General features: G+C 38.3%; 1 protein-coding gene across 1 annotated transcript in view; it reads right to left on the bottom strand.

Annotated features, from left to right (window-relative positions):
* LOC117379308 (ephrin type-A receptor 5) overlaps positions 1–17,752 on the bottom strand; it is a 125,234-nt gene extending 107,482 nt beyond the window's left edge. Inside the window, exons 1-2 of the mRNA XM_033976002.2 lie at positions 17,510–17,752; positions 6,381–6,445 (exon numbers count right to left, since the gene is read on the bottom strand). Coding sequence (XP_033831893.1) covers positions 6,381–6,445; positions 17,510–17,603 — 159 coding nt within the window. The 5' untranslated portion in view covers positions 17,604–17,752. The remainder of the gene's footprint in view (positions 1–6,380; positions 6,446–17,509) is intronic.
* Positions 17,753–20,599: the final 2,847 nt, after the last annotated feature.

Raw genomic sequence — 20,599 nt, 5'->3', positions numbered from 1 at the left:
TACAAGTTTTGACACTATTTGTATTCAGAATTATGTTTTGACCTGTTGAATCAAACTTTTTTCCTGACGTTTCTGACTGTAGTTTGAAAAGAGAAAATACATAAAGTACCATAATGTATTATATAATGTTGATATTTGTAAGTCTGTAAGTATGCGTAGTGATTTGATTAATATTAAAGGTCCTACATTACTCAAAATTGACGCTTGTGAGCTTTAAGACATGTTAGAATGTTGTTCTTCTCAAAAATATGCCTTGAGATGTATTTTGTTGCACATACACATTTGAGTAAGGATTATTACCTAAAGGATTATTAGACGATGTACATCTCCAAAGCTCAAAATGCACTGTTGCACCTTGTGATGTCACGTAGTGGTAGTTTTCAAGCCGACTGATACCTTTAGTTCTGTAGATATTGGCAATTCCAGAGCTGAAATCAGCCAAATGATTCTAGTGAAGGCGTATGGAGTTTAAAAACACAGTGGAGCACTTCCTGTATTACCACATGACATCACAAGGTGGAACCGAGTGTTTTCAGTTTGAGAGAAAAACTTAGCCTAAATATGCAGGGTTTGTGTGTTAAACATGTGTAAATGAAACAAAACATAACAGGTATGTTTTTGATGAAGAAACAACGTAATATGTGTAATATGGGCCCTTTAAAGGAACCATATGTTAGATTTGAGGTAAACATGTTCAAATTAAATAAAGCTCATCCAGTTCTTAATTACAAAAACATTGGACAGCAGGCTCTGCAGCACAGTGAGTGAATTCTGGAAGTTCTGATCTTTCATATGAGACATGTCCTGTCCATATACTGTGTGTGTGTGTGTGTGTGTGTCCTCTACCTGCGGGTTAAGGCTCCAGATAACCCAGGTTCAACTGTAATTGCAATACCTTTTTATTGAAGAGTGCAGACTACATATATTTCATCTTAACTGAGGTAAAATCTTAAATCAAGTGTTACTTTTCCACAGATTTTAGCCCCAATATAACTTTTGTAGGGTTCTCTTTTGGGTATTACAGTGTGACAATGTGGTAAGTACATTTTTTTTTTCCTTTCCACTGGTATAAAACATATCTTAAAACATGTTAAGTACATGAATCTATTAAACAAGTCAGTGCATTGAAACAACTCGTATAATCACGGTTTAATAACTCCAATCTGATTAACTAAGTCGTTTTAACATTAATGCTCCTATTCCTTGTTCCTATATATTTCCAATTTCACATTTGTCCAACAGTCTTGTGTCCTCCATACATAATTATCCATGTTTGTATCCTAACTGCTTTCATCTTCACTTCCCCCCTTCCCCATTCACTCTCTCCAATGTCCTCGATTTTATACCTAAGCCCTTCCACCAACTAATCCATGTTTGTATCTTCCAGGAAAATAATCTAAACCAAATGTGCACCACTGCAATTTAAAGGTGTGCAACTGCAACGTAACTTTTCTGAATGCTTCCTTGGACATTTTATTGCTTTCCCTAGAATGCTACACAATATGGTGACAAGCTGGTGATGCCAGACCTAGCTACAAACGAGATCTGTGGTATTTCATTTGCAATAAAAACACTTGTAATTTAATGAATACAAGATAAATGAGTAATGAAGTATTCTGGAGCAGTAACATATCTAATCAGGTCTCAGCGTTTACAATGCTAGTTAGATTGCTTCAGAGTTGTTTTATTGCATTTTTGGTTGTATAATTATGATAAAATAACGCCTTTGTTTTATACTGCGTTGTATGTATAGCTTTCTATGAGGAAAGAACGATCTGCAGTAGCGTCATTTGGACAGAGATGCTACACCAAATGTTCTCATGCGGACAGACGGGAGAGAATATAAATGCATCAAAATGTCACAAACTGGTCCATTAGTTTAACCATTTGCTCATTATTGTATTGAGTTTTTAAATGTTTTTGATGAAAAATCACCTTCCCACATTGGTTTAAATAAAATGTGTGTCAGCCGTTTTCTGCAACTGCATTCTACAAGAAACTATACAAATGCTACTGATCTTACTCCAAATTTACTATACTACTCTCTTCAAATTGTATTGTGTAACTTTTCTGGTCACCTTCTCGTCGCCATGGAGATGTTAATGCTTTAGCTGGCTTAGTTCATAAACCGTATCTATACAGAATTTCAACATGTATTTGTATTGCCTAAAAATAAAACATACATTATTACTGTAAGCAGGCTCACGAGCTCCATCTGCTTGTCTCCATGGAGATAGATGTCATACTGTGGAACATTTTGGCAGAGCAATAACAGAGGCAAGCAAGTGACATACTCTCGAACTTTCAAAGACAAGATTCAACTAACCAATTCCCTGTCATAGCCTCTTCAACTTGATTCATCGTGACTCTTTTTCCTTGTCTACGTTTTGCAAGAACTAACATCTGTTCCACTTCACAACATGAGGCGTCAGGATTCCTCAGGTCAGCAAAGTATTTTTTAGCCTCGCATCGACTGCAAATGATTACAAGAAACACTTCAACTGAGCTCCCGGCAACAGCTGTAGATTGCAAAGTCGCAAAAACCTCCCTGGCAATGGAAACTTTTTATCAAACTATACATTTCTATGGCACAACTCAAGGTCATGCATCAAGTTTTAACGCTTTTTAAAGTCGACTTCAAAACGGAGGGAATCTAGAGGGGATCCAAAGGTAAAGGGTTGAAGAGACGATTGAGATGAAATGACAAACAGATGACAGACGTAAAGAGAGGATGAGGAGTAAGACAAACAGAGATGGGGATGGTGGGAATAGTGGTTGGAGATGAGTGAGATGCTCCAGATAAACAAATTATATGGAACATTACGTCAATAAAGAAACATCAACTGGAATTAATGTAAGATGAAAAAAGCTGGGGAGCCAAAATAACTAAAATATTCTGGCTCTTTTAAACAGTAGCGCAAATGTAGCTCCAAGTTTGGGTTTGGTCTAAGATTTTAGCTCATTTGTAATAGCATTGACTTGAATTTACATTTACAGAGAGGTGTAGACCCTTCCAGCTATTCCACATGTTAGCCCCAATGCGTTTTCAATGGAAGAGTTAGCAATAGCCACTGAACTGTGAGAAACATCAGAGCCTCATTAGAAAATATTTCCACATGTAGCAATGTTTTTGGAGAGTTTAGTGGCCTAGCAAAAAGTAGAGCAGGCCATACAAAGTTTTAGGAATTTATTTTTATTTTTTTGTACAAGCACCACAAATCTTACCTGTTTGTTTTTATGCAGTAGTTCCTCAATCAAGAAAAATCTCTGCTTCTAACCCACTTGCCTCCTCTTTTGCCTCTCTCTACAACAGGGGTGTCCAAACTTTTCTCATTAAGGGCCACATATAAAGACAGAGACAAACCTGAAGTCCGATTGAGGGCCATAGACTGGTCACCAATACAGTGAATACTTCAAATCTGCGTTATTATTACAAGTTAGACTGAACCACTAGACCTTTATTCATGCTTACATCCTTAATGCGACACATTAAACATTTGATATAGGCTTGTTAAAGCAGATTTTCAGAAATGTACAGTAAAAAGTAGTGTTTACGGTAACATGGGCCAATTCACCTTTAAGCTTCAGGGCCAAGAAAAATTGGTTTGAGGGCCGTATTTAGCCCCTGGGCCACAGTTTGGGCATGCCTGCTCTACAACTTAATTTCACACTATTCACTAATGACCTTTTTGGTATGGGAGGGGTCTTGATCAAATTTTCACATCACCATAATAATAATAATAATAATAATAATATTTTTTTATTTATTAGGTGGCTTTCTAGATACTCACGATCGCAAAATACAAAACCAATCGTATACTACAAGCTTAAACAGACAGTAAAAACATAAAAGCATAAAGCACATGTACCGGATTCACATCAATGAAACCCAGGTCACCACCTCCCTCTCTTTGTGTCTTCAAAATTTTCCGACAATAAATATTGCGATTGTAAAACTGTAATAAATGCAGACTTTGGCACCAGTCAATTACCAAGTTGGCAGACAACCATACACGGGTAGGCTCTATCACTCTGGGTGGTAACAATGGTTGGTTGCCATGAGGATTGTGTGAATGAGATTTTTAATGACTAGTAATGACGGCATCCCTTATTTAAAAAAAAAAAAAGAACATAATAATAGACTTTTCATTTTGGCGTTCTGAATGAGGATTTATCATTTAAATTAACTGTAGCCAGCAACAACTGTTAATCAGACACAAGGTCGTAATGGGGTCCTTACACTCTTATCACGTCCCTTTATTCTTGAACGTGTTATTTATGCCGCTGCTACGCCCATAATCACATCTTCATTAGAATGATTGCACATATGAATGCTTTTGTCAGCACTATCTCCCCATCTCCACACACAACCACAATAGAAATGATTTGAATACGCTATGCTGAAAAACGCCGTGGTCAGCAAAATGGGCGTCAATTTGCATATTTGCCTACACAAGTTACTTTCAGAGGGGTTTTTTTTATTTATTTATTTTATTTTTTTCAAATGCATCAAATGGATCTGCGAATGGAAAACCGCTAATGCGTTATCTGCTTGTTGAAGGTCAAATGTACACGATTGTTTGAGTGAATAATGGAAAGGCGATTTCAATTGTTTGCTGCAATTTGAGTTGTGACAATTACTGAATCACAGAAGGTATTATTTTTATTATTTTAGCTGTTCATATTTAACTCTTGAGATTAAGGTACGCTTGTAAATGGAAATTTGTCCTCTATATTTGACTTGCCGCTGGAGTAACCTGTCAGGACCATAGACTGTATATATAAATGAACAAAGCTAACGTGCTAGCTGCCACGTTCCAAGTAGGACGGGAGCGTACTTATGACAGCATTAGAAAACATAAATTCTGCTGTCGAGGTCATCATTTTGGTCTTAAAATGTTCGTATTAACACGCTTAACACTTTTATTTCACTATTGTGTCCGTAACTCTAGGTATGAACATTAATAACAGATACATTCGATGTCTTCTTTCCCCAAGATCACTCGCACTAGTGTTAGCAACAGGTTTGATTGGCATGAACAGGGGCTTAAGGGACATAACCTTAAACAGCCTGGCTCCGGATTGGCTCTTTGGTTGTTAGGATATTCACGGTCAGAATTCCAAATATGCAACTCAGCTCCAAGTTCACCCCTATAACTGCTAGCCTCAATGAGCTTCATTTGACTGGATCAGAACGTTATGGGTGAAGTCACACTTAGCCCACTTGTTAATAAAGTTTATGGTCAGGACCTATCTCCATATCTTGAGCTAGTCTTGATCAGGACTACCTTACATGGAGTATTTTACCTTTCTTACCTACCGTATTCACAATTTGAACGGACATAATTATTAACTGCAAAGATTGCGATTATTTAGGTATTAGACACTATGTATAAAAACAGCTTACTCTGCAGATTAAAACATGTTCTAAAATGCATTCGATTTATGTCATGGAGCTAGTGTTGATTCAGCCTGGAAGACCTAACTGCGCTCCTGTCTACCCCACCAATTCTCCTCAGCCTTCCTCACCTCCTCTTCATCCAATCAGCGCCCAGTCTCTCGAATTTAAACCCCCATAGCAGATACACGGCCACTTCAGTTTGTGACACGCCCCACCTCCTCCCAGCACCCCCGTGGCTTCTCATCATTTCATCGTCCCCTTTACTCTCCTCAGCCTCACCTCTACCACGTCCAGTGTCCAGGCCCCAGGGGGAAAACATCTCCTAAAGGTCACCTAACTGGCCACACCCCTTCGTCGCACTGTCTTCTGCCGGTGTTTGAGCGCCAAAGACAACTCATTCAATAAAGCGTATCAATACTTTTCTTTTGCGCCTGAGTGTTTCCAGGTTAAATTCTCTATTATGTTAATGCTCCTGCAATTGTTTCAAATGTAATCTGTGAACTGAATCCCGATTTGAAAACAAAAATCACAACATTTATTCAAAAAAATCTACAATTCTTCAGCTCTATTACAAAGGTGCACAATCGTCTATAGCTATAATCTGAATGTAGACTATTTAAATTCCTTGTCTTAAAATACACGTTGTGAAGGACCAATCAGAAGTCATTTTTTTGTTCCTAATTAGCTGTCACCTTGGGAAAACCGCAGAATTCAATTTTTGGCCTGCGAGTAATATATTCCACAGTGACTTTCAATGTCTTATTCATGAATTCAATTTACCTTGATAATGAACTGGGACTTCCTCGAAATGTAGTGACCTTTAACCTTGATAAAACAAATGAGGGACCTGCACTTGACCAGGGGAGTCATTTATCATGGAGTAAGTTAGTAATCGGCCTCTTGGTTGTACAGTGGATAAAGGTTATATAGTGAGTTATGCATGCATTGGCTTATGGGTAGTGTATAGGGTGGTACTTACCCCATTCTTTGGATAGGCCACCCACCCCAGGTCTCCCATAACAGATCTCGAGTCCAGGAGGTTCACTGTAAACAGAACAAAATAGCAAGAACTTAATGGTTTGAATGACGAATATAGAAACAGAAAGATCAATAATTCCTAAGTTACAAAATCATTACTTACAAGGCTCTATTTGATTTTTCTTAAAAACATGAAAAAATGGTCCAAAGTTATTTCTCACATACCTTATGCATCCAAAGTATTCACCATGATGAGTTTATAAGCAATTTACACAACTCAGACCAACCAGCCTGATGTTTACTGCCACCGTAAAGCTAACAACAACTAGCATGCTAACAATGCACTTCCCCATGACTGAACAATAAAACACTCCACGGGTTATGAATATTAGAGATAAACTAATATATCGGATCAAGATTTGGACTTTTTAGCTTTTATTGGCCATAAATCTCCAGCACACATCGATATTTTGTTTTGGTCGATTTGTTTTGTATTTTAACACTTTAACGAAGCGACAACTGCACTAAACGTGATACACTGCTCTCTTAAAGGTTTGTGGTAAAAAAAAAGGGGTGTGGGTCAGTTTGTAGTAAATTTAACATACATAATTTGAGGAAAAATCGGCCTATATATCGGCACAAAAATACCGATAGAGCTCACCATGATGAGTTTCTAAGCGATTTTCACAACTCGCATGCTAGCAATGCACTTCCTCATTACTGAACAATAAAACACTCCAAAGGTAAAGAATATTAGCGATAGATCAAAGTTTTGGGCAAATATTTAGACTTTTTAGCTTTTATCGACCATAAATCTCCAGCACACACCGATATTTTGTTTTGGTCGATTTAACGAAGCGACAACTGCACTAAATGTGATACACTGCTCTCTTAAAGGTTTGTGGTAAAAAAAAAGGGGTGTAGGTCAGTTTGTAGTAAATTTAAAAAACATAATTTGAGGAAAAAAAATCAAAATCGGCCTATATATTGGCACAAAAATACCGACAGAGCTCATCGGCCATTGGTTGCTGTGTACATGGATATCGGCATCGGACATGAAAAAAATACATATCGGTCGAGCTCTAATGAAATGAAAATATTCAAAAAGTTCTAAACGTGATCTCAAATCCTCACTGCAATAGTTAAGCTACTAAAAGTATACAAAAAAGAAAGTCTTGCCTCTCTAGATCTGACTCGTAACCTGTCCAATGCCATCTACCTCCAGTATATTCAGTGCAGGTTTGTAATTGTACTTTTCCTATAAACTTCTCATTCAGTATTTATTTATTTTTTCTCCACAGTGACATTTGAACCTGCGTTTCAACCATCTGCAGTAAATATCTTTTCCCCCAACATTTTTATTTGTCTCCTAATCAAAACTATTGCACTACGGCGTCCGGGAAAGTGTTCTCTCTTTCGTACCAGCATTAAGAGCTCAGACAGATCTATTACAAACCATTTCTCTCAGTCTGACGGCTAAAGGCTGCCAAGTCCAATTACCTGACCAGTGCACCTCACCACACGCATGCTAGCACAAGTGACATATGGACACTCAAAGCTTTTTTCAAAAACATTGTGTCTGACAGTTACGGCAATAAATGTCTCTTAGAAGAAAATTGCAAGCTATTCTAAACCTTCTCTTTTACCCTCGATACAGTTTTATAGTGTTCCGATTGTTTTAATGTGAAAAACGGAGCAATTGAAATGAAATCGGACCTTCTTCTTCAAAATTGGCACTTTGTTTCGTTGCCCAATTAAATGGTGGAAGACAAAGTTACAAAGTTGTTGTTTTTTTTCTTAAGACTTTCCAAAATGATGAAATTTTGAATAAACATGTAATCAATGTGCCTGGAAAAAGAAGGTGTTTTGTTTCACCTCAATTTCAGTAAGTTCCACTGCGCCAAAAGTCTCCCAGAATTATTGCGGTACCATTGAAAAGGTTAGTTATTTTTCTGTTTCTGTTAATGCACATGGACTTCAGAGTGCAAGGTTCTACTGGAGCGACAGTAGCTCAGTTGGTCGATCCTGAGGTTGACGGTTCGATTCCAGCTCCCGCAGATGAATGTTGTTGTTGTGTCCGTGGGCAAGACACTTAACCAACCTCGCTCCCTTTGTCTGCATGCACTGGTGTATGAATGTGTGAGTGAAGGGGTGAGTGGTTCCTTAATAGAAATCAGAATCAGAAGAGTTTTATTGCCATTGTCAGTGAACACACTTCACAAACTAGGAACTTACTTCGGTGATAAAGTGCAACATAAAAACACTGAATAAATACAAATACAAATAAGGGCGTGCACAAAGATAAAATAGGTATGCTTAAAAATAAAATAAAATACTTAGAGGTAGAAAATATATACAACAGCATCATCAGAACAACAGCACAAACATGGCTTATTAAGGTAACCGGTATTATAAAGTGTCCAGTTTAGTACAGATATTATAAAGTGTTCATGAGGCAAACAGCAGAGGGGAAGGAACTGTTCTTATGACGATGACAAAAGACGCAGTGAGTGGCTAGATCACATGTGCCAAACTCAAGGCCTGTGGGCCAAATGTGGCCCTCCACATAATTTTATATGGCCCTCCACAGTGTAAATTAAAAGGTATGAAGGTCTTAACATGTCATTTTATCAAGAGATATGACATTACACAGCCATATTTTTATATCTAGGCAAATGAATATGCAATATATGTAACTTGAATAAGTAATAAATACAGAAAAGTTAAGTTAATTTTACTTCTGGCCCTTTGAGAACAGCCATTTTGCTGATGTGGCCCTCGGTGAAAATGTGTTTGACACCCCTGGCCTAGATGGTGGAAAAGTGCTATATAGAACGCAAAAGAAAAAAGATGCTACAAATCTGGTTACTCTCAACATAGTGGTTAAAGAAATATTCAAATATCTGGGTGTTATGCAGTAGAGTTACATAGTAGCAGCGCTGGTAATGTTAGCAGAATAATGATGACGCCTGTGTAATATCAAAGATGCCACGGTTCAAAGTACGTGCCGTTGACTGCGCACACACTTGACAGTTTTCTTGGTCATAAACTTGCACTGATCTTTTGTCAGGGCCAGAGTTCACTAGCTTTAATCTTATCTGCACAGCTGTTTGAGATGTACAAGGATACCAGCGCCGATGGAAACAATAATAAAAGGGAAAGTTTGGAAGCTGTTGTCTGCAAGTTTTATGGTGGTGTCCTGGTTTGATCCTGGTTTAGTCCTGATATAGAGTTGGCTTGGTCCTGTTCGAGTGATGGTTTAGTAGAGCTATAGTCGAAGAAATTATTGGTCCTGCCCATTGATTAGTTGAGTAAAAAGAGGTATGGCAAAACTAATATGGGGGTTGTTGTGGTTGACCCAAACTGCACTCACAAGACTACAGTTGCAAAAAGAACTACTGATGCAGAAAAAGTACTAAGAAACAATGTATTTATATAAAAAAAACAGACTAAACTTGTGAACCTCTGCCTTTTTGCATTTTTTAAATACCAAAAAGTACCAAATATTCAGCTAACTTACTCACTAACTTCTCCTTTCTGTTGTTGTCTCATATAAATCCTTATAATTGAAAGAAAATGACTACTACAAGCTTTGGTCAACAGACTAATCGACTAAATGACCAAAGTACTACAGCCCAATGGTTTAGTTCAGGTAAATCCTGGATGAGATCTGGGTGAGGTCCCAATACATCTTGTTCTATTGTCAAATCTCAAAAAAATGTTACTGATTTTGAAAAGGCTTGGTCTATTTTATACTTGTACTCGGTGAAATCAATAATGTATGATGAAATAATTAATGTATAGACTCCTATGTTTAAACTATTTATAAAGGTATAACTGCAAGATGACCTCATTGCCAGTCACTGCCGATATGCCAGCTCCAATCTCCATCAAAGTTCATTTAAGTTACATTTTCCCCTCGCTTACAAGTACACACAAAATCTGTTTTCTTCTAGTAGAATTAGCTGGAGGCAGAGGCTATCAACCGTTGTGACCATAATTAAAACCTGTGTAAATGGACTATTTTTCATACTCCATTTCCTGCATAATGGTTTTATTTAGACACAAAACAATCTCTTTAGACCGAGTTATTACATTTGAGTTGGTAAACCTCAGATGATTAACGCTACGTAACTTTTCTCCACCGTCTGCTTGTCTCCATGGAGATATTGCTTTGCTTTGAATGTCCCACGGTATGGCATTAAACTCACATCTTGCACAGTTTTTATTGCTATGTAAATGCTTGGATCACCTGCTTTACGCCATGGAGATAGATCAGTTTAATGCCATACTGTCCAACATTCCAGCCAAAAGTAAGCCGTCTTCATGGTGATGAGAAGGTGACATACGCTCCACCAGAAAAGTTACATTGTGCACCTTTATGTAATGCTACATCACAGAAAATACATGACCAGTTAGTTTTCTATCTACCACGCCTGAATGTAATTGAATAAACGCAACATATAAGTTCATTGTCAGTTCATTCACAGTAGAACATTCCAGGCAAAGCATTAAAATCTCCATGGAGACTACCAAGACCCTCCAACAGAACAGTTACATAGTTCACCGTTAATGCTTTTTAAACTTAAGCTGAACAATTTAGGCAAAATATATAATTTAGATTTTTCTGACTTTCTGAGATTTGCATTTTAATACTATCTTCTGTTCAAGGTTTGCATTTAAACTTGTCCAGAAGAACTGACAAAATCTGAACTGACAAACTAATAGAAACATCACATTTAAGAACATGCATACAGATCTTAGCAGGGTTAGCAGTTTTATGCAGAATAAAACAGGATATACAGTCATTAGTTGCTACGGAAATGATGGTCCTACATAAAATTGCACCCTTTATGATTTACTAATTGCGATTTCCACTTTCAACACATCAGCAGGAACAATATGGCATACAGTACTGGATCCATACTATTAACCAGGTGCTCAGTCTACATTCACGTCTGGCCTGGCTCTGCTGAGAATAATAAAAGATGTTCCTAGGAGACGATTAGATGGCTAATTAGGCCATAAAGCACACATAAGTGAAGCTGAACTAGATCACACGTCCATACCTCCTTCACTCAAGCTCTCTCCAAGGATTTGACCACGAGCAAGTCACAATCAGACGTTCAGCCGCACGCATTAGGACTAATATTCAAGAGGGAGACAGTGGTAATGATGTTAAATTTGGGATTCTGCTGAAAAATAGGCTTCTTGAATACAAACTTTCTTGAGGTAGGGCTAGGCAATATGGTTGAGTTATGATCTCATTCCTGCGACGTTTTTGGCAAAATTGTAAGATCGTGATACACAAATTTTCTCTTGAATGTCGCTCTATGTCCAGAAGTATTGAAGTATGATCTTGTTATGGGATACACTGGTTGAGGAAACATCTTCAACAACTCCAAGAGGTTCATTTTGGTCTGATCGTTCTTAAATAAACTGTCCAGTATGATGTTTGTTTCAGACCTTGACATGTTTTTGGACATTTCCTTTTACTTCTTTTAGGTTGCAATAGGCTTACATTACAGACAACATATTGGCACTGTGAAATAAACAACCTACAAATGATTAAATAGTTGATGTAGATTAAGTTGCTGTATCAAAGTTCAACGTGCATTGTTCAAGTTTATAACAGCGTGTGGGAAGATGTAGGCCCTTTCACGATAACAATGTTTGAAGGACAATATTGTAATAATAATGAAAACACTTTATGTCACTGTCACAAAGCTGGTAAGTTATCATTAAAAACCCTGAGCTGCAACAAATAAAGAGCAGAACGAACTTATAATGAGCTATAGAAGTTATTTATTTGACCCGCTATAGCAAAATCTTACGTTATTACACAAGAAAAATTGCAAAAATCTCCTCACTATTGCAAAGAAATTGTACACATAATAAATATTGAGCCCCAAAATATGTTGTTTCATCTTTTATGTACTGAACGATAAGTCAACCTAGTAATTATCGTGACTGTTTTTTTTTTTTTTTTTTTTTTTTTTTTGGGGGGGGGCTGACCAGACTATCTTATTGCACACTTTGGTCATTCCATGGATCGAACAGGATTAGGGGGAAGCTTGACTCCACTGTCCCTATAACATAATCTATGACTGAAAGCATCTACCTCGTGCCGCGGTAAACAGCAGTTCTTACGTAAAGTATTGCATGGAGGAGCAGAGATTTAGCTTAAATGTGAACGTTCGTAAAGCTGAAAACACCCGAGACGCTCTTGTTTAGTGAAATTACAAGTCCTTTATTAAGCAATGGACCAGCCTACGTGTTTCGAAACCTGAGTGTCTTCATCAGGGTTTAAGAGTAAAACGATAAAACAATGAGGGAACCGGGTGACTTCCTTTTATAATGGTCGATGGGGTCATGTGACCACTTTCATGTGACCCAATCATTATGTATACAATTAAAACATGGATAAAAAATGACAATATAGAGACTGTACATACAAATAAACAGCAAGGACATCATCATGACAAGGGAGCAAAGTATCTCCTCATTGAGACAGGGAAAAGAAAACATGGCATTTCTTAACCTCTTCTTTCGTCCCATTGTATTTATACCACATGCGAACTGATTGTGGAGTTGACACGATTCGCTCAGGGCATAATAGCCTCCTTCGAGTACGCAACTACTATCATTTTGTGTCATTTATCCAATGCAGCAAATCTACAATCATTCTGTCTCACGAACTGAAATGGGTTTGGAATTTCGTTGGCAGCATAAACTCCTCATTACCGCCATTATTAATCAAATACAATAACAACCGCTAAAACAATTGCGGGACATCTGGCGAAGCAGTGATACGCATAAGAACGAATGGATTTGAATACGAATAGATGAGGATGGAGAGAGGGGATTTGTCAAATGTGATGTGGTTGCTGCGTGTTGTGGTCGGAAAAGTGACTCAGGGATGTCCATTTGTGTCATTATCTCAAAGTATGTGCAAAGTTAATTCACTTTTGCGAGTCGTTTATAGCGGGACGCAAAGCAAATCTAATGTTATCTTAGCGTGCCTTTTCTGGTATCAATGTGGGTTTTCTACAGGTGCTGCGTCAACTAAAACATGCACAATAAGTGGTATTGCTCCAGCTAGGTACTCCTGACGAACATAGTGGTTCATAAACTGGAGCGGAGTCTAGTTACTCTGTATGATTTTACATATTTTACAGAAAAACTGACATGAACATGAATTTCTGGAGACACAGGGGCTGGGACTAGAAAGGAGTAATAAGATAAGAGTACCCTTACTTATGACCCAACTGGGAAAATCCAGAAGAACTGCTCCATACCAATAGCAAAAGGGGCTGTACTTACTTAAATACTTTTGGTACTTTTTGGTATTTTAATGTAATAACTTGAAAAACACAGAAGGAGCTAATTTCAAGAGGTTTGCAATGGTCCAAAATGATTCCTTATTATCCACTGCAATGAGTGCTTTTCACAACAGAGTTTTGTCATCATGGTAAAGCTATCATTAACTAGCATGCTAACAATGTACTTCCTGGTTCTGGAACTATTAAAGACTTTATAATTGGATGCAGACAGCACACAATGGTCTCATTTTTACCCTAAGAGCTGATGTTTCATATGTGGTGGGACAAAACTATTTTTTAATAAGAAAACAACCCAAAAAAAGGTAATTGTGATTGATCACTATGCGTAAACAATCATTATGAATTCTTCATTCAGCTGGCCTTATATAGTCTACCTAAAATGTGTCACTATATCCATAAAAGAATCCTGTTGGTCTCCCTCTAATCAGTTTTGGTGCTGCTTCCTCTACCTCCCTGACACCTCACTGTTCCACTTTATTCCCTTTTATTCAAACTCATTCTGTCTTTCTGAGATATGAGTGTTAGCTGTGCCTCCAAAATGATGAAAATGGGTCAATAGTTTCAATTACATTAGGCCAGCAAGAGAATAAAGCCTGCTTTAATTATGGTAATTTGTCTCTTCTGCAATTACTGTATTAGTTTCATATTCTCACTGCAAATGGATCTGATGTTATATTTTTGTTAGAAATGTATGAGATTTCTCTTAAGCCAAAAGGTTTCAAAACTTTTTAGTTATACTGTTGTTCCATCAACAAATATATACACAGAGTTGTATTTTGCTTTATTCATGCTTGTTTTATCTATCAATTAATCCAAAGTTGTCTTCTCTGAGCACTCAAAAATGCTCCATTAGAATTTTGCCAGTTTTGTTGTGTCATAAGTAAAAATTTGGGCTTCTTCTATATACAGTTTTTAAGCCCATAAACCATCACTGGACTTTTCTACTGTCAAATTAAGTTAATTCCGAACACATGTCTTTAGTAGCATAGGATAATGGCTTCATTTGTTTACTTTACTGACTGTTCATTCCCATTACTGACTGCATAAAGATCTTTAATGCCTAAATACATCATTGGAAACGGAGGTGTAGTTTATTGAAGTATTTTTTAAAATGTAGGCATTAGTTAGTTACTTACAACAAAGTGTTCATAAGCATGTTTTTAAAGCCACAAAAAATGCATAATATGTGTTCTTTAATGATCAGAGGCATGTATAACGTACTGCAAATGTCAAATCTAACTTTCAAATGGAAATAGCCATCCACCGACGATGTTGACACTACATTGTTTGCAGGTCTTGCTGTGCACGTCACAACCATAAGTGAACATAACTGACCTCACAGGGAACACATTTTGGCATAATTTGGCTCAGTGGTTCTTGGAGGAAAATGTTAGCTGGGTAACTCGTGCCCTTTTCAAGTTTATTTAAAGAAAGACAAGAATTGAAAAAGCAATTATAAGGTTGCATATAGTGTACATGGATGATTTTCAGTCATATATCTGTGCAATTCCTCAAATTGGGCATTTTTTTTTGCTATGTCTTACCCAGTTCAGTCATTACCAGGGTAATTAAGATATCACATTTGAGCTAAGCCACATGTCACAAATAATACAGTAATAAAGAGAATGATTGACTTGATGTCACCAATAGAACATAAAAGGAATTAAAAGGTATAATTTTGTAATAAAGGTCAATTTTGTGTAATATAGGACCTTTATGCATTTCTGAGGCCATGTTGTGTACATTGCTTATTTTCATTTACAACAAAAAAAGACAAAATGTTTTAATAACTTCTCAGTTTCTAAGGTAACACATTTTAATTCAAATTATAGGTCTTTTCAGATCAGTCATTTCTTAACCGATAACTGAAAATTAATGGGAAATGTACTTCCGGGACCAAGTGGTAGGCGGTCATTATTGAACTCCATATCGCTCGACCCATCCAGCTAATTATTACTAATTATGCAACTACACCCCACACCAGCATGTTGACAATAGCTATTTTGTCCATTTTTACAAAACATCCCAGGCCTATTACGCTTTACGAGGCCAAGATTACTACGACTACTAAAGCTTATCACAGAATTGAATACATGCTCTACACAAACTGCACTGCACTCTTGCCCCTAGCTTTCCTTTCTCTGCACAATATTGGCACGCACCCTCTCCGACCTGCAGACCACCCACTGAGAAGTCTGTGAGTGAATATAAACTTAAGGAATAAATCTGCCACCTTAAGAAAGCCCAGGCTGATAAATGTTTCCTCGTCCCTGTGCAGCATTGTCTAATACCCCCTAACAATGGCGTGGGAAACATGCCCTGAAATCGCAATTTCAAATAATTTGTTTTAATGGGATTCATTTGAGACATTTTGAACAGCAGATCTCATGTGATATTAACTTAAACTAAAAATGGTTGATAAGAAAGCAAGCCATGCAGTCGAATTTAACAAGTAATAACTATTGGGATGAGTATGATTCAGAATGGCCATAATGAAACTTTCAGTGGCTCAGCTTTGGCCCATTACTCACCATCTGAAAAAGCACACGTTGCATTATTATTATGCAAAAAATGCACCAGTTAGCAGTGGTTCTTTAACTTTTCACATAAGTCTGAATATATCTGGTGTTTACCATCTTTAACAACATAAATTTAAAGGACAAAACAGGAAATAAACAGGACTAAACACTAAGAAAACACAGATAAAACTTTTCATACATTTTAGGAATAGTATTGACTGAAGTATTATTGCCAACTTAGAAGTTTTCATGATACATTTTAACTCTTTCCTCTCATTTTCACTACCAGCTCAGACAAGCGCTTGCAAGTGCATCTATATAGAGAATCTCTGTTCAGTCACATTAAGAATAATGATGCATTGAATTAACTCTCGGGTCCCATCTGTTTCATACAAGCAGCACCAAGTACTGGTGGGAACTTTTGGCATCTAGTATTTAAAATGTAATTTAAATCTGGTAGAGAAAGTGGGATGAGATTGATTTAGCTTTTCTGAGGGGCGAAATTATTTTAACCCAGTTTAAATTTGGGTGACAATGTCCCTGTGCATACAAGTAGGAAGAAAAAACATCAATTGCCAATTTAGGCTACTAACAAATAAAAATTAATTCCATATTTAGTGTCTACTTTGATGTCACCCCATAATGAACCAATCATATCCACTTAAAGTCACACATGTCTTTTTGAAGGGGGAGCATCTCTTCTTTACACTTACAACAATGGCATACATTGAGCAGGCTATATGAAGACACAAAGAGTGGATCATACCATGCTTTCACATGGCGGAGGACGGTTCATTTTGGATATACTCTCTCTTTTTTGGTCAAATATAACGAACTCTGAATATAAAGTATTTTCTGACATTAGTTTTATATCCGTCTTCCACCTTTGATCGGTGCCATGTAGTCACCAGGACGCTCCACATAAGGACAAGTGGAGAGGCACAGGGCTGATTGCAGCGCATTGCGCGTCTGTCTGCGCATCCAAGTCCTCCGAGAACCGGCGGCTGAATGGATAGACGTGCTGTGTTCGAAAAAGATTTTTATTTGAGGCCTATCCTCTTTTACATTTTTACCAGACACGGGGCACGAGTGTCATAAAATAGCCTATATATCAGTTTGATTTTCCAGGCGTGCGTCTCAGTCAAACGCCGCTGTCACTGGTTTCATCCATGGAAGAGCAACCAGAGAACCAAACCGACCCGTTACTGTCAAAAGCGCAGCCTGTCATTAAAACCCCATTAGTGCCATCCCCAGCGCGCGTATCTCACCTTCATTCGCGGGGATGCCCCACACTCCGAGCGCTGCCAGACTCCAAATCCACAGCGCCAGCCCAACACTGCAACTCCAAGAACGGGAACGCATGGTGCCTCCAAACGCACAGCACCGGTCAAGGGGTCGGGGTGTCCTAAAGAACCGCGGTTTGGGTCAGCGCAGAGCCGTGTGCCGTGGTGCCATGTGGACGTGCGCACGGAGAGACAGGAGCTCATGGTATGCTGCGGGTACAGCATAGAATGAAGCGCTCCAGATTTGGGGAGGCGGGCGGCGCGCTCGGGAGGCGGGGTCAAAGCGAGGAGGCCGTCCAATCGGAGAGCCCCTACAGGTGAAGCCCACTCTTTGCCCGTCAGGTCTCGTTTGTCCGAAAGAAAAGCTATTGCTCCTGAGTTTTATGTGTAACGTCATTATCGCGTGTTGGCCATTAAGAGCAGCGCGTTTCATGTCTTCGCCAGTGCGACGGGCTAATTGGATTTGTGATGGAGTGCACTGCGCCTGTCACTGAGAAGCAGGTTCCAGATGCCACGCACTGCAATTAACTCCTGTCACACAGCTGTTTGCTCCCATGGGCATCAGATTACAATGACATATACATTATTGCGTTTTCTTTATGTAAACCCATTTAAATTGAGTGGCTCTGGAGCATGTTCTATAAATTGGTTTTCATTGGTTTAGCCTTATAAGGTCCAGTGTTGTAAATGACAGTAGAAAATTATGTTATCCCATGAAACAGTAGCCTGATAGGTAATATAATAAGGTAATGGATTAATAAAATGGTCAAACTATTCTTTTTCAGATCAAGGTTTAGTTTACCTGACAGTTTACCTGACTTCTCACTAGGTCTTCCTCAGAGTTTTCACGTGATGCTGCTGTGAAGTGTCCAGTCAGCTGGTTTAAACAGGTTTTGGTGCTGTCTTTTTATCGTTGGAGGCAGGACGTCAGCCCCATCTGCAGTCCAACTTCTTTAGGATAATCTCCCAGGTGTGTGAGAGTAAAAAGGCCCCCTTGTCCCGGTTTAAAGTCCATTGGGCACGCTTCTGTATTTTGATTGCCTCCTCAATCCAGCGATGATGTTTGTTGTCCTGTGTCTCACTAATGTTTGCTCCGGCCCAGTCCATAATGTGGTTCTTTCTTTAACAATAGTCAGTTCTGCTTTGTGTTTTCTTGCTCGTGTCCACGCCTTCGCTGTTTCCTTCTCACATTCTGTCCCATGTTCCTTTTTGCATGTACTGAACAAAAACTAGAATCCATTTCTGCCCACACCAGACCACCTTTCCCACAATCAGGGAATAATTGACCCCCTAGTAGTAGTCGAAACTGTCAGGTATGAAAACAATTAAACCTTGGTCTGAAAAAATAATCTATTAAAGTAAATTCTAGTTCTGGTTTAGTTCAGATTTAGTTCTGGTCTAGTTCTGGTTTAGTTCTGGTCTAGTTCTGGTCTAGTTCTGGTTTAGTTCTGGTCTAGTTCTGGTTTAGTTCTGGTTTAGTTCTGGTCTAGTTCTGGTCTAGTTCTGGTTTAGTTCTGGTTTAGTTCTGGTCTAGTTCTGGTCTAGTTCTGGTCTAGTTCTGGTCTAGTTCAGGTTTGGTTCAGGTTTGGTTCTGGTCTAGTTCAGGTCTAGTTCTGGTCTAGTTCTGGTCTAGTTCTGGTTTAGTTCTGGTCTAGTTCTGGTCTAGTTCTGGTTTATTTCTGGTCTAGTTCTGGTTTAGTTCTGGTTTAGTTCTGGTCTAGTTCTGGTCTAGTTCTGGTTTAGTTCTGGTTTAGTTCTGGTCTAGTTCTGGTCTAGTTCTGGTCTAGTTCTGGTCTAGTTCAGGTTTGGTTCAGGTTTGGTTCTGGTCTAGTTCAGGTCTAGTTCTGGTCTAGTTCTGGTCTAGTTCAGGTTTAGTTCTGGTCTAGTTCTGGTCTAGTTCAGGTTTAGTTCAGGTTTAGTTCTGGTATAGTTCTGGTTTAGTTCAGGTTTAGTTCAGATTTGGTTCTGGTATAGTTCTGGTCTAGTTCTGGTTTAGTTCTGGTCTAGTTCTGGTCTAGTTCTGGTTTAGTTCTGGTTTAGTTCTGGTCTAGTTCTGGTCTAGTTCTGGTCTAGTTCAGGTTTGGTTCTGGTTTAGTTCTGGTTTAGTTCTGGTCTAGTTCAGGTTTAGTTCTGGTCTAGTTCTGGTCTAGTTCAGGTTTAGTTCAGGTTTAGTTCTGGTATAGTTCAGGTTTAGTTCAGGTTTAGTTCTGGTATAGTTCTGGTTTAGTTCAGGTTTAGTTCAGATTTGGTTCTGGTCTAGTTCTGGTCTAGTTCTGGTTTAGTTCTGGTCTAGTTCTGGTCTAGTTCTGGTCTAGTTCTGGTTTAGTTCTGGTCTAGTTCTGGTCTAGTTCTGGTCTAGTTCTGGTCTAGTTCTGGTCTAGTTCAGGTTTAGTTCAGGTTTAGTTCTGGTATAGTTCAGGTTTAGTTCAGGTTTAGTTCTGGTATAGTTCTGGTTTAGTTCAGGTTTAGTTCAGATTTGGTTCTGGTCTAGTTCTGGTCTAGTTCTGGTCTAGTTCTGGTCTAGTTCAGGTTTAGTTCTGGTCTAGTTCTGGTCTAGTTCTAGTTTCGTTCAGGTTTCGTTCAGGTTTCGTTCAGGTTTCGTTCAGGTTTCGTTCTGGGTTTCAGTCTAGTTTAGTCCCAAATTTAATGTGGTAATTGTGCAAGTGTGAACGCACCTATTACAGAGCTACAAAAGATCATATAGAGCCATTTGCTCCTGTATGTTTACTGAAGAGACGATATACTTTATTATGTTGTAATAACCCAGCTCCATATAGTTGCCTTATTGCCTCGGGCACTTTCCTTCACTCTGTTATTGGTATCTGTTTATAGCCCATTGACAGTGGCAAAATGCATAAGCCCATAATTTAGAATTGCCTCAGCAAAAACTAGGGTTCCAGGGCTGTATTAGGCCTTTCTGTGTGAAGGATACATTTTACATGCAGTCGGGATAATCTTCCCACTATTACAGGATTTGGTAAAAGTAATTATTTTGTTATTTATTCATTTTGAATACTGAACTCACAAATCAATATATATGGCTAAATATGATACAATTTATTTGCATTCTGCTTG

This window comes from Periophthalmus magnuspinnatus, chromosome 12 (genome assembly GCF_009829125.3).
Source record: "Periophthalmus magnuspinnatus isolate fPerMag1 chromosome 12, fPerMag1.2.pri, whole genome shotgun sequence".
Classification (NCBI taxonomy): Eukaryota; Metazoa; Chordata; class Actinopteri; order Gobiiformes; family Gobiidae; genus Periophthalmus; species Periophthalmus magnuspinnatus.
The sequence above is the reverse complement of the archived record's forward strand: the minus strand, read 5'-3'. Positions and strand labels throughout refer to the sequence as shown.